The 14496-nt window shown below is 35.2% G+C and overlaps 1 protein-coding gene and 2 pseudogenes across 10 annotated transcripts in view; all 3 read right to left on the reverse strand.

The window, feature by feature from the left end:
- Positions 1-1678: 1678 nt before the first annotated feature.
- Positions 1679-14496, reverse strand: part of ANKRD26 (ankyrin repeat domain containing 26) — a 147715-nt gene continuing 134897 nt past the window's right edge. For 6 of the 10 annotated variants that reach the window (XM_074193829.1, XM_074193830.1, XM_074193833.1 and 3 more), the window contains 2 exons: positions 2865-2910; positions 1680-1946 (listed from right to left, as the gene is read on the reverse strand). In XM_074193829.1, coding sequence (XP_074049930.1) covers positions 1798-1946; positions 2865-2910 — 195 coding nt within the window. In that variant the 3' untranslated portion in view covers positions 1680-1797. Of the gene's footprint in view, positions 1947-2864; positions 2911-14496 lie in introns of all 10 variants that reach the window. The other 4 variants (XM_074193828.1, XM_074193831.1, XM_074193832.1 and 1 more) reach the window with 1 other exon arrangement.
- Positions 8315-13630, reverse strand: LOC141493559 (zinc finger C3HC-type protein 1 pseudogene; annotated as a pseudogene).
- LOC141493016 (zinc finger C3HC-type protein 1 pseudogene) lies at positions 8317-8976 on the reverse strand (annotated as a pseudogene).

The raw sequence follows: 14496 nt of genomic DNA on the forward strand, positions 1-14496 counted from the left end.
CATTATTTAAAGGTATGTGGAGGGGTAGGTAGGTGGAACAGTAGATAGAACACCAGAGTTCAAATCTGCCCAAGCTATTGACCTATTCAAGTTGAGTGAATCAGTCCTTAGCAAAAGTTCCAACAAAAGAAGACATTTTGAATGCCATTGGGCTCCTTTCAAGTGATAAAGCACCTGGTGCTGACTCTATTACAGCTGAGAGCTACAAGATGGAGGGTCCATTCTTCATCCAAAAAATGAATGAAATTTTCCATATTATATGGCAAGAAGACATTATCCCCCATCAATCATGAAGGCTTATGGAAAATGATGTCAAAAGTTGGTTGCACAGAAGTTCATCAGTATTATATGTCAATTTCATGACAGTGTGTATGCCCAGATTCTGGATAATGGATGATATTTTGGAGATTTCCTAGTCTCCGATGGAGTAAAACAAGGATGTGTCTTTGCTATAATACTTTTTAGTATGATGTATTCAATTATCTTATCAAATACCTTCAATGAGGATGAATATGGCCTCAAGGTCAGCTACCACACTGAGGCAAATTCTTTTATTTGAAAAGGTTACAAGCCAAGATCAAAGTGGAGGGAATGTTGGTGCATGATCTTCTGTTTGCAGATGTTTGTGCTCTCAATGCAGCCCCTGAAGTTGAGATGCAACAAAGGATGGATCAATTCTGTGTTGTTGCTAATTTTGATGTAACAATTAACACCAAAAAAGCACAGGTACTTCATCAGCCAGCACTAAACCATCCATATGTGGCACCATCAATTACAGCAAATGGAGAAGTTTTGAGTATTGCAGACAAGTTCACTTACTTTGCCCTTTCTAAGGAGGTACACACTGACAATGAAGTTAACACTTGCAATGCCAGAGCTAGCCCAGGATTTGGGAGACCTCAAAAGAAAATATGGGAGAGAAGAGAGAAAAGGTATTAGACTGACTAGCAAAGAAAAGGCCTACAGAGCCATTGTGCTGACCTCATTGCTATATGTCTGTGAAACCTGGACACTCTACCAGCTCATGTCAGGAAACTGAATCGCTTCCATTTAAATTGTTCTAGGAAGATTCACCTGGCAGGAATAGATACTGGATAATGAGGTCCTTTCTTGAGCTAAACTGCCTAGCATTTCAACATAACAACAGAGAGTACAACTACGATGGGTTGGGTATGTTGTTAGAATGCCAGATGTACACTTTCCAACAAAACTATTTTATGGAGAACACACACTGGGCAAGTGCTCATAAGAGGATCAGAAGAAGTGATACTGGAGATACCCTGAAGGTCTCATTGAAGAACTTTAGAATTGATTGCATTTTGGGAGACACTGGCACAGGACTGCCCAGCAAGGTGTGTACTCGTCAGTGAGGGTGCTGCCCTCTATGAAGAAGGTAGAATTGAAGCTCAAAAGAAACATTCCATATGTAAGTTTAGAATACCCATCCCAAGTGTTCACATAGACTATTTGTGTCCAAGTTGTGGTAGAACACTCCAAATTTGTATTAATCTGATCAGCCACACTGTAATTTGTCTCAAACATGGTGATGTCATTTTCGTCTTCTTCAATAATGAAGGAAAAGAACCAACCATTAAGACATAAAACTACAAATAACTGTACAAATATATTTATATATATATATATATATATACACATACATATATAGTACATATTAAAACAAATGACACAAAACATTTGCTAATTCTCATATGTTTTTTCACATTTATATATTTAATGGAACACCATTAAATATTATGTAAACACAGCTCATTTCATAAAGGTACATTATTTCTTCCTTTAAATCATGTACTTTTTCTTTAAAATCTCTAAGTATTCCTGAGTTGCTCTGGAAACTGGATCCTGTTTCAGATTTGGCATGCTTGAGGACTCATCAGTGGATCCCAGTGGAGAAGCCCTGCAAGATCTAGATTCAAGTTCAGCATTAGCTGAGGGGGGAAAAAAAAGAAAAAAATTTACATTACATATATATATATATATATATATATATACACATACACACATACATACATGTTTATGTATATTTCTATGCATAAAAATTTTTTTTCTCCAAGGACTCATGATTCCTCATGTTAAAGAATTCTGGGTGTAAGAAATATAAAAATGATCACTGGTCCAACATAATCTTGGAATTTCTTGATCACTTTGAAATAAAGTGACTTGCCCATACAATCTATAAAATGCCCATGGTATTACGGGCAGTTTGCAACATAGGAAGATTTGACCTCAAGTTTTCCTGGAAGTCACACATAATACAAAGGTTGTTTTGAAGCTTAAATCAGAAAGAATTCCACAATTCACAAACCATCTACAAATATCAGTTTAACTATCCAAACCTTAATTTACAATTTTGTCCAGTGACCAATAGTACTGAAAGAACAAAGTAATATTCATCTGGATTGTTTTGTTATAAATTTAACCAAAAACTATAAAGAAGTTGCAGTTAAATGAAAGTGTGGTTCACATTTTCCTCAAAACGATAAATAAAATAATTGGCATGGTTAACTTCATTTTGAGTCCAAAGGCAATAATAAACATAATTAATTAGAAACTACAAAACAACATGGGCTTAAGCAAAAAGACCACTATGGACATAATTATAATTGTAGCTTATATATTGACTTCTGCAGAGACAAAATTGAACTATTATAGGAACAATTTGATGAATTGTTCTAAAATCAACATATATATATATATATATATATATATATATATATATATATATATATATATATATATATTAAGGGTAATAATGACCAACATTTGCAGACATTTTGCCAACATATTAAAAAAATCAGTTATAGCATAAAATTATGACATTTTATCTATGAACAATTTGGACATACCTTCATTAAGTTCCTTAGTTATGCTTTTTTCCAACTCTTTCAGCATCTGAAATAACATTAAAATAATATTCAGAACAATGAAGTAAATGAGGAATAAAGAACTTGAGATAATATAAAGAACTCCAAAAATCTTGTAAAAATGTACAGAAACTCAAAAGAAATTTACTGATAAATTTAGACAATAGTCAATTTTAACAATGAGTCATTAAATAGAAAATATTTTGACCTAATAAAATGCTATTATTAATAGAATCAAGAGCTTTATCCAATTAATTATATACAAAGAAACTTGAATTTTGTTAGCATTGTAGTTGTGTCACAGGTTTTGAATATATTTCTTTAAAAAAATTTCACCATTTTTATTTCCAATTTTGCCAATATAACATTTTTTCCTTAAGAAATTAAATCAATGTCATATTTCATACTTTAAGACAATCAATTTCAAATATTAATACTAAATTAAGCTACAGACAGTCTAACCATAAGATGAACATCAACTTATGGTGAGCAAAGCAGAAAACAATTTGCCCGGAAGTAATTAAATACAATACAAAAATTCTAAAGATGGGTAGAAAGTAGTTTCTATATGTGACTGTAATTGAAATATTTCTTAATCCAGAAAAAATTTGATTTCATTTGATTTTCTAAATCTACACTTTGTGCTTATGTAGATTTTAGTAACAAAGCTAAGAGAAATTCTGTTTACTACTATGATTTGTCAAGAAAGAAAAAGTATAAAGAAATAATTACTTCAAAGACTTATGGGGCAAAGTCAAATGGTGCCATGAAGCTAATATGTTCCTGGAACTTTTCCCTATACAATATTAAATGAAGTCTCTACATAGACATTAAAGTGACAAATACCACCACAAAAAAAAAAAAAAGACAAGATCCAAAGACATCTTGAAAAGTAGACATCATGGAGGATTTTCAGAAGGTCTGTCTCTTTGGGGGAAAAGGGGAAGTAAAGCCCAGTGAGATAGGAGAGCAAGAAAGTCAATAGAAGGCTCTTAGCCACAGTGCAGTCCAGGTTCAGGTCCAGGAAGTTTGACAAGATAGATCTTGGCAGCTGTACAGCAAGCTAGCAGGAAGAATTCCAACCCCAAACAAAGTCTGAACCTTGGGAACAATGGAGCAAAAGACTAGACTGGGTTGAGAACAAACCACTATCTAGGCAGAATCTGGACATAAAAGAGGAAACAAACCTCTGCAAAGGCAAGGACTGCATAATCAAAATCTTGGTTAACAACAAGCCAAGGATCAGACACCAGCCCCAGCATAAAAAGCTTCTGTCTATATTCCCTACACCCCAGGAGCAGAGTTTAAACAATAAAGATGAGTAAAAAAGCTAAAAGAGCTCATTATAGAAAGTTACTATTCAGATAAAGATGTTAACAATGCCACTTCAGAAGAAGACAATGAAAAATTATCTCAAAAGACTCTATGAATCAAAAAGCTCACAGAAGAACTTAAAATAGAACTTAAAAACGAAAGAAGAGAGAAAGAAGGACAATAGAAAAAAGAAATGAGTCATGCAGGAAAATTATGAAAAATTGACCAAAGAAATCCAATCCTTTAAAAGTAAAAATAACCAACTGGAAAAGGAATCCAACTCAACAAAGAGAAAAACTGAGCAACTAGAAAAGAAAACACAAAAGTTAACTGAAGAAAATAAAATGCTAAAAATTAGAATTGAACAAATAGATACCAATAAATCTAAGAGAATACAAGATTCCATCAAACAAAGTAAAAAAGCTGAAAAATTGAAGAAAACATGAAGTACCTTTTTTTTTCAGGTTTTTGCAAGGCAAACGGGGTTAAGTGGCTTGCCCAAGGCCACACAGCTAGGTAATTATTAAGTTTCGGAGACTGGATTTGAACCCAGGTACTCCTAACTCCAGGGCCGGTGCTTTATCTACTACTCCACCTAGCCGCCCCCCCCATAAAGTACCTTTTAAGAAAAAACAAATGACCTGGAAAATAGATCCAGGAGAGATAATTCATGAATTATTGTGCTACCAGAAATTCTAGATAAAAATAAGAACCTGGAAAACATCTTTCAGGATATTTTCAGGGAAAACTGTCCAATTCTGTTTGAGCAAGAAGACAAAATAGCGATTGAAAGAATATACAGAACTCCTCTAGAAAGAGACTCCAGGATAAAAACTACAAAGGCTATCATAGCCAAATTCCAGAATTCTCAAATAAAGGAGAAAATATTACAAGCAGCAAAAAATGAAGCAATTTAAATACAAAAGAAAAACAATCAGACTTAAACAGGACTTATCAGTTTCAACACTGAGGACCTGAAGACCTGAAATACCATATATTGGAGGACAAAGGACCTTGAATTACAACCAAGAATTTACTACCCTTCAAAATTCAGTAAATACTGTCAGGAGAAGAGATAGATACGCAGCAAAAGAAGACTTCCAAAATTTCCTGATTAAAAAGACCAGAACTAAACAGAGAATTCATTCTAAGACTCAAGAGATACATAAACAGGGAAATGAGATGGGAAAAAAACAAACAAAAATGTTACTCAAGAACATTAAATTTTATACAACCCTATGAGGGAAGATAAAACATCTGGAACTCTTCAGAACTGTATTTCTCTTGGGATAGTTGGTTCTTGTCTTTCCCTTGACAAGTTAACATTATTATGTTTGAGACAAAAAGCCCAGATGAAAAGTTGGGGTGTTTATACTTATGTATCTCAATTTCATTTGACCTAATTTAATCCTGTCTTAACCATAAAGGTTAACATTTTCTCTGATAAGGACATCCTTTGCTAGGTGGTCCAGAGTCAGTGTCTCCCATTCCTTACAATCAAATGTAAAGTTCTTAAAAGAGACCTTCCAAGTCTCCCAGTAATTAGAGTACCTAGAGAATCTATAGTTAATTTAATCAGAAGTGACTTTAGGGGCAGAGGGTGGGAACCTACTTAGAAGGGTATCCATACTTCAGTTAACAAGGGTTTAAGTACAATGTCTGGGGGGACTATAAAGCGGTAGTATGGGAGAGAATGCTAGGTGTGGGGAGAGATACAAATGATTCATGAAATGATTTGGCTTTGTATGATGCTTTGACTCAAAAGGACTATGAGTCCTTGGAGGGTAACTGAAAAGGGATTAAGGGATAAAATTATTATAATTTGATGTGATTCATGACTCCTGAGAAGTGTTTTCTAATGAGACAGAATAGGGGAGGGTACTTAGTAACTATGAGGCAATCCTATGTATCAAAATTTATTGATCTAGCAATCAACTTGATCATTCTTTGATTGACAGTATCTTGAGCTTATCAAGCAATTAATCTATCTTGGATTGATGGCACTTTAATTCATAGTATTTCTATTGATAAATAATACCAGATGAAGAGGAACAGTGAACTATTCTAGTAGACAGAAAGCCAGGAGGATATCAACACTGAAAAAATTCCATTCTATAGATTTGGCACAAAGAGGGAATAAGATACATTCCTACTTGGATTTAAAAATCAATCCTATTACAGGGAGGTGAGGGGGCAGGGGAAGGGAATAAAAAGGAAAGATAAAGGGAAGGTAAAGGATAAGTGAAAATAAACTGGTTATAATTTCAAAGAAAAGTTAAGGGAGAAAAGAAGTAAAACTTTGGTGAGGATGAATAAGAGAAAAGAAGAGAAAAAGATAAATGGGAAAAGATAGCATGGAGGGAAATACAGAATTAGTAATCTTAACTGTAAATGAGAATGGAATGAACTAGCACATAAAAAGGAAGCAGATAGCAGAATGGATTAAAAACTAGAATCCTACAATATACTGTTCCATTTGAAGCAGAGTTATACAGGGTAAAGGTAAAAATGGCTGGAACAAAATATGCTTCAGCTGAAGTAACAAAATCAGAGGCAGTGATCCTGATCTCAGATAAAACAAAAGCAAAAATTAATCTCATTAAAATGGACAAGGAAGGAAATTACATCTTTTTAAAAGGCACCATAGGGAATGAAAGTATATCATTATTAAACATGTATGCACCTACATTATATAGCATCCAAATTCCTAAAGAAAAAGCTGAGTGAATTACAAGGAGACATAGACACAAAATTTAATAATGGGGACTCAATCTCCCACTTTCAGAACTAGATAAATCTAACCACAGGCTAAACAATAAGTAAGTTAATAAGTAAGTAAAATCTTAGAAAACTTAAGATATGAAAGACCTCTGGAGAAAACTTAATGGGTATAAAAAGGAATATACCTTTTTCTCTGTTGTACATGTCACTTATAACAAAACTGACCATGTACTAGAGCATTAAAAAAACTTATACTCAAATGTAGAAAGGCAGAACTAATTAATGCATATTTTCCAGGTCAGGATGCAATAAAAATAACATATAATAAATGACTGTGGAAAGATAAACCAAAAATGAATTGGAAACTAAATAACTTAATTTTAAAGAACAAATGGATCAAACAATAAATCGCAGAAATAACAAATAATTACATCCAAGAAAATGATAAGGAGACATTATCCCAAAATTTATGGGATGCCAAGGCAGTTTTTAGGTGATATTTTATATCTCTAAATGTTTATATTAAAAAAAATAGAGGAAGAGGAGATCAATGAATTGGGTATGCAACTAAAAAAAGTTAGAAAAAAGAACAAATTAAAGATCCTCAATTAAATATCAAGTCATAAATTCTGAAAATCAAGGGAGAGATTAATAAAATTGAAAGCAAGAAAACCCTCGATCCAATAATAAAACTAAAGAGTAGGTTTTATGAAAAAAAACTTTTGGTTAATCTTATTTAAATGTTCAGGCTGCCAGGGTACTTCCATTCTTGGTGGATAAATGCTACTTTGGGAACTGTTGGACCCCAAAGGCTCAGATAAACATTTGGTTAATCTTATTTTTTTAAAAAATAGAGTAACCAAATTTCCAGTGTAAAAAATGAACTAACCACCAATGAGGAGGAAATTAAAGAGATAATTTGGAGCTATGTTGTCAATCTGTATGTCAATAAATTTAATAATCTGAGTGAAATGGTAGAATATTTACAAAAGTACAAACTCCGCGCATTCACAAAAAAAAGGAAATGAAATACTTAAATAACCCCATTTCAGAAAAAGAAATCGAAGAATTCCATCAATAAACTCCCTAAGAAAGTCTCCAGGTCCAGATGCATTTACAGGTGAACTCTTTTTTTTTTAAACCATAATGAAATTCTTTATTTCCCCAAATATTTCTTCATAATCTTGTTCTGATCAGTCTTATGATAGCAATACTCTTTGAACCAAACTAGAACCCCTGTAAGAATGCCATATTCTACTCATCTCCAGCCATGTGGATAGAGGTCTGTTCAAACAGATGGAGGTGGGTGACAGTTATTCCTTTTTACAACAGGTTGGTTTCACTTATGATAAAACCAGCTTGCAAAAATCACTGTTAGTATCACTGACCCAAAAAGGGTTCAGGTTTTCTCGTCCAGGGGACATATTTCTTTCTGCTTCTCTCTAGGAAGGGGAAGGAATGTTTTCAAGATAAACATAGACTCCCATTGCAGGAATATTCAGAATACTTTCCTTGATTTCTCAGAGAGACTTGTTGAGTCTGTATCATTTGGCAATTTAGACTGTGGGTCAACAGGAAGTGTAGCACAGTCTTACAACCTGGTTCTGCTAGTGTGCAGACATCTACCTCATTCTCATTATTCTCTCTGGCTACTGCCATCTGTGTGCTACTGACCCAGGGGCACCAGTCTCGGTGCTGGGAAACAAGTGTCAAAAATGCTTCTGGCAGATGTGTCTGAACTGCTAGAAGAACAAAGTGGTACCTGCTTGGCTCTTCAAAGAAGGCTAGATAGCTAGAGTACTATCTCCCTGCCCCAGACTTTGGGTCACTGGGTGGCTTCTGGTGCTGGGGCTGGCAGCCTCTGGCTCAAGTCAATCAATAGGACTGGAGCAGTTCCAGCTCCTTCTTCAGGATATGATGAAACTTGGACTCTTCAGGTTGTTCAGAGCCTCAGGAAAATGTGACATCCTGGCTGAAGTGTAATCATTCTCCACAGAGACACTAAAGCCAATGGAAAGTGCTCTGGTTGCCCATCAGTAAAAGGGTTAGGGATGCTCATCAAGCCAAATGATCATCCAGATCAGCCAAGGCTGACTCAATCTGCTGAAAACCGCAAAAGCCCACCTTTCTCATACAGAGTGAACACAGGCTCCAGGGAAGAACCATACGACCAATCACAGATTGCCAGTATACAGGCAGTAACGTGGACTTGGAGGTTGGAGGCCAATTTGGCTGGCACTTTCTCCCTATCAGTTCTGTGCTCAAGTATATCTTCAATCAGGTGTAAAAGAAGGTTGATCTTGTCCTCAGTCAGGCATACATTTTTCAAGTCATCAGGTTTCAGGGAAGGCAGTTGCAGGTCCAGGTGATAGAGGCTTTGAAAACGATCTAAGAATTCATTAAGAAGGGCAACATGCTTATCCAACAGTAAAATTCCAAAATGATCTGGGAAGAGGCTGTCTGGCTAGAAACAGAACTTCTCATGAGCAGTACACAAAGCTTGCTTCAGTCCAGCACATCGTTCATTATATCTGTCGACATCAAACTCAGGCTGAAGACTGGTACACCGGAAATCCTGGAAGCTTGAACATTTAAGCATATCACTCTGAACTGTGACCCAACCATACTCTGCACAGACCAGAAGAAGAGACAGTTCATGGGGCTTACCTGCCCATTTCAAGGAAGTAAATGTTTCCACTCTATTAAAGAAGGCCTCTTTGCTTGTAGATTCAAAAGGAGGTGGTTCTGCTTGAGGTGATCCATTAATTGATAGGGACAAGGCAAATGTATCCTTTTTGTCTGACCCTCCAACTTCAGGGGTGATTCGTTCATCTATCAATTGGTGGGTTGTTTTTGGGGGTCATCTCTAAGGAGTAGACCGAGGAACCCCAACTATTTTCATCTTCAGCAGCAACCACCAGTGTAGGATTAGTTGCCTCTATCTTGGTCCTTCTCCAAAGTTTCCCCTTTGGGTCCTAAAAGCTTGTGTACTTCTATTCTTGGCAGATAAATGCTGCCTCGGGAACTGTTGGATCCCAAAGGCTCCTTGTACTGGTGCTGTGGTTGGGAGGTGGGTCTTGGTGGCATCCCCCCCTTTTTTTTGCAAGACAATGGGGTTAAGTGACTTGCCCAAGGTCACACAGCTAGGTAATTATTAAATGTCTGATACTGGATTTGAACTCAGGTCCTCCTAACTCCAGGACCAGTGCTCTATCTACTGTGCCACCTAGCTGCCCTTTCACATAAATTCTACCAACAATTAAGGAACAATTAATTCCTATTCTACATAAACTATTTAAAAAATTGGAGGAGTTCTGTCAAATTTCCTTTATGACACCAATGTGGTGCTGATACCTAAACCAAGAAGAACTAAACAAAGAAAATTATTGATCAATCTCCCTACTGAACACTGATGCAGAAAACTTAAATAAAATTTCAACAGATTACAGCAAGTTATTACTAGCATAATATACCATGATCAACTAGGATTTTATACCAAGTGGGCAGGGATGGTTCAATATTAGCAAAATACTTAACATAACTGAATATATCAATAACAAAACCAACACAGAAATCATATGATTATCTCAATAGATACTGATAAAGCCTTTGATAAAGTACAACATTCATGGCTATTAAAAGCACTAGAAAGTATAGAAATAAATGTAGTTTTTCTTAAAATATTAAGTAGCACCTATCTAAAACATCAACAAATATTATATGTATTGGGAATACACTGGGAGCATTTCCAATAAGATCGGGGTGAAACAAGGATGCCCCTTATCACCACTGCTATTCAATTTAGTATTGGAAACATTAGCTTTAGCAATAAGAGAAGAAAAAGAAATTGAAGGAATCAGATTTGGCAAGGAAGAAACAAAGCTTTCTTTCTTTCTAGATGATATGAGGGTATACATAGAGAACCCAAGAAAATCATCTAAATAATTCCATGAAAAAATTAACAAATTCAGCAAAGTAGCAGGATATAAAATAAACTCACATAAATTGTCAGCATTTCTACACATAAACAACAAAGTCCAAGAACAAGAGATAGAAAAAGAAATTCCAATTAAAGACCAATTATAGACAACATTAAATATTTGGGAATCTGCCTCTCAAGACAAATCCAGAAACTGTATGGACACAATTATAAAGCATTTCGAACTCAAATAAAGTCAGATCTAAATAATTGGAAAAATGTCAATTGCACATGGTTAGGTTGATAATAAAATAAAAATGACAATTCTATCCAAATTAAATTATTCAGTGCTATACCAATCAAACTACCAAACTACCAAATAACTATTTTACTGAGCTAGAAAAAAATAGTAACAAAATTCATCTGGAGCAACAAAAGATCAAGCATATCAAGGGAATTGATGAAACAAAAACTGTAAAGAAGGTGGCCTAGTTCTACCAGATCTAAAACTATACTATAAAGTGGCAGTCATCAAAATTGCCTGGTCCTGGTTAAGATTTCCTAGAAGCAGAGGGTAAAATAGAAATTGAGGGAATTGCTATTGAAAGAGATGCAAAAGTGAAAACTGACAGGAATATTAGAGTCAGATTTCAGAACTCTCAAGTCAAAGATAAACTATTACAAGGAGCAGAAAGAAACAGTTTAAATATCATAGACCTATAATCAGGACAGACAAGATTTAGCAGTTTCTATACTAAGGGCTCCCAGGGCTCAGAATATGATATTCTAGAAGGCAAAAGAGTTTGGATTACAACCAAGAATCAACTACCAAGCAAAACTAATAATATTCTTCAAGGAAAAAGGTCATTCAGCAAAACAGGGCACTTTCAATGTTTCCTGATGAAACATCCTGAGCTGAATAATAAAATCTGATCCTCAAGTACAGGTCTCAAGTGAAGCATAGAGATGGTGGATGGGGAGAACAAATCATGAGGGACTTAATGATGTTGAACTGCTTGTATTCTTGCATGAGAAGGTGATACTGATAACTCATATGAATTTTCTCAAGGACAGTTAGAAGGAGCACATAATAAGACAAGGCACAGGAGGGAGTTGAATTTGAAGGTATAATGTATTAAAAAGAAGGAGTTAATGAGAAGAGAAAGGAATGTTCTGGGAGAAAGGGAAAGTAGAGATAGAATGGGATAAATTATTTCACATAAAAGAGGCAAGAAAATTTCTGCAGAGGAGTGAAGGTGAGAGAGGAGTTACTTTCATTGGAAGAGGCTCAGAGAGGGAACAACATACTCAATTGGATGTAGAAATATATCTTACCCTAGAGGAAAATAGGAAAGGGATGGAAGAAAGGGGATGGGGGAGGAGAGGGAGAGTGTAGGTGATAGAAGAGAGACAAGATCATGGGAGAGAGATTCAGATACAACACACTAATGAGGTGAAAGGAGAGAGAGAGAATAGAATTAATGGGGTAGGGGGGATTAGCAATAGCAACTGTGGGAAAAACATGCTGGAGCAATTTCTCTGACAGACTTATGATAAAGAATTCTAGCCAACCCAAAGACAGAACTGATGCTATCTGAATACAGAATGAAGCATACTTCCCCCCCCCCCATTTTATTTTTCTTGAGTATCCACTTTCTTTGTGTGAGCGGAGGGTTATGCTTACTTTTACAACATAACAATTGTAGTAATGTTTTTCACGGCTATACAGTTTTAAACTACACCAACTTGCTTTCTTCCATGGGAGGAGTGGGGTGGGGGGGTAGGAACAGAATTCAGAACTCAAGATTTTGTAAGTAAATGTTGAAATTTACTTTTGCATATAGCTGGGGGAAAATTTCAAAGTAAAAAATAAGAATAAAAATAATTAAAATATATTGGCATTTATGCTATTTCCTCTTTTGCTGTCACTTCTAGCTTTTTAGTCTATCTTCTTCTTATGTCTACTATGCAATCCTTTGGAGTTTAGGGGAAAAAAATGAAATTCCAAAATGACAGAATATCAGAGTTGAACAGCATCTCAATACTCTTTGGGGCCAATTTGTAATCTATAAGGAATTCCTATTAAGATATAGGACAGTTACATGGCTCAGTGGACAGCATGTGGGTCTGCAATCAGGAAGGTTTATCATCCTGAATTTAAAGCTGACATTTATCAGATATGTAATGTGGAACAATTTTGCCTCAATTTCCATATTTGTAAAATAAGCTGGAGGAGAAAATAACAAATGACTCCAACATCTTTACCAAGAAAAACTCAAAAGAAGTCATGAAGAATTGGACAAAACAAAGGACTAAACATCAAAAATTAAAATACTCTCTCCTCCCCCAGAATAGTTATAAAGCCTTTGACTGAAGTCCTGAACAAGGGGAAACACATCAGTTCCAAAAATCCTAACTCCAGTTATGAATGGCTTAAATTATTACAAAGTTTTATATGAAATCAAACCTAAATTTACTTAAGATTTCCATTGCTCGGGCAGCTAGGTGGCACAGTGGATACAGCACTGGTCCTGGAGTAAGGAGTACCTGAGTTCAAATCCAGCCTCTGACACTTAATAATTACCTAGTTGTGTGGCCTTGGGCAAGCCACTTAACCCCGTTGCCTTGCAAAAAATACAAAAAAGATTTCCATTGCTCCAGGTCCTATACTAACAAGTCTGATCTCTTTATTATCTAGCAATCCTTCTCATGTTTGATGATAAATGTCAGGTCTGGCTTAAGTCTTTTATTCTTTAAACTAAAAATACCCAATTCCGTACAGAAATGTCCTCATGGCCCTTTACCATTCCCTTCAATATTTAACAAATGACTAATCTTCAGGTTTTGCCATCAACTGTTTTCCCTGTTAACATCTCCATCATGGGGTCTTGATGTCCTAAGATTTTCCCATACTTTCATAATTTTTTTCTTAGAAATTTTCAATAATTCTTTAACTCAGTATTAACTCAGTAGCAATATGACTTAGTGGATAGACAGCTTTGGAATTAGGAAGCCCTAGATTCGAGTGCTGCCTCATTAACTCCATGCAAAAACATTTAATCTCGCAGCACCTGAAACACCTAAGAAATGGGGAAGGAAGAAGAATGGATTTTCTCATTAGGAGCTACAACATTAGTGAAAGCACATATGCAAGTCCATTTCATCAAATCTCTTATGCTTCTAAAGAGTTTAATGATTGTTAAAGGTCTCTCTATCCAAAAAGTCACATTGCTTTTTAAAATCAAAATTTTCTCAATTTCAGGAAAAAACAAAATTTTAAATTAAAGATACAAACTGGCCCCTGCTTGTAAAACTACTTTTTAAATTTTTATTTTTAAGTTGAAATCCTTTTTTATTTATTAATTGCTGCCTGTTTATATTTTGGCTGTTATTTTTCAAAAAGCAAACTTTTTTGAAATTAAGACAATTTGGATTTAAAATCCAATGTGGCTTATTGGATAAGCAGGGCCTCTGAATTGGGAAGGGTCTGACAAATATTTATTGGGTATTTCTAGATAAGGCACACAAAATACTCTTTTCCATGATCAATTCCCTAATATAACAGATCTCAAAGCAGTTGCTGATCTCTTTTGGTAGAGGAAGTTCCTAACTAAGTAAGAGCTCCCTATCTGGAAGAAATCACAGGCCAGATTAGAAATA

Source organism: Macrotis lagotis, chromosome 7 (genome assembly GCF_037893015.1).
Source record: "Macrotis lagotis isolate mMagLag1 chromosome 7, bilby.v1.9.chrom.fasta, whole genome shotgun sequence".
NCBI lineage: Eukaryota > Metazoa > Chordata > Mammalia > Peramelemorphia > Peramelidae > Macrotis > Macrotis lagotis.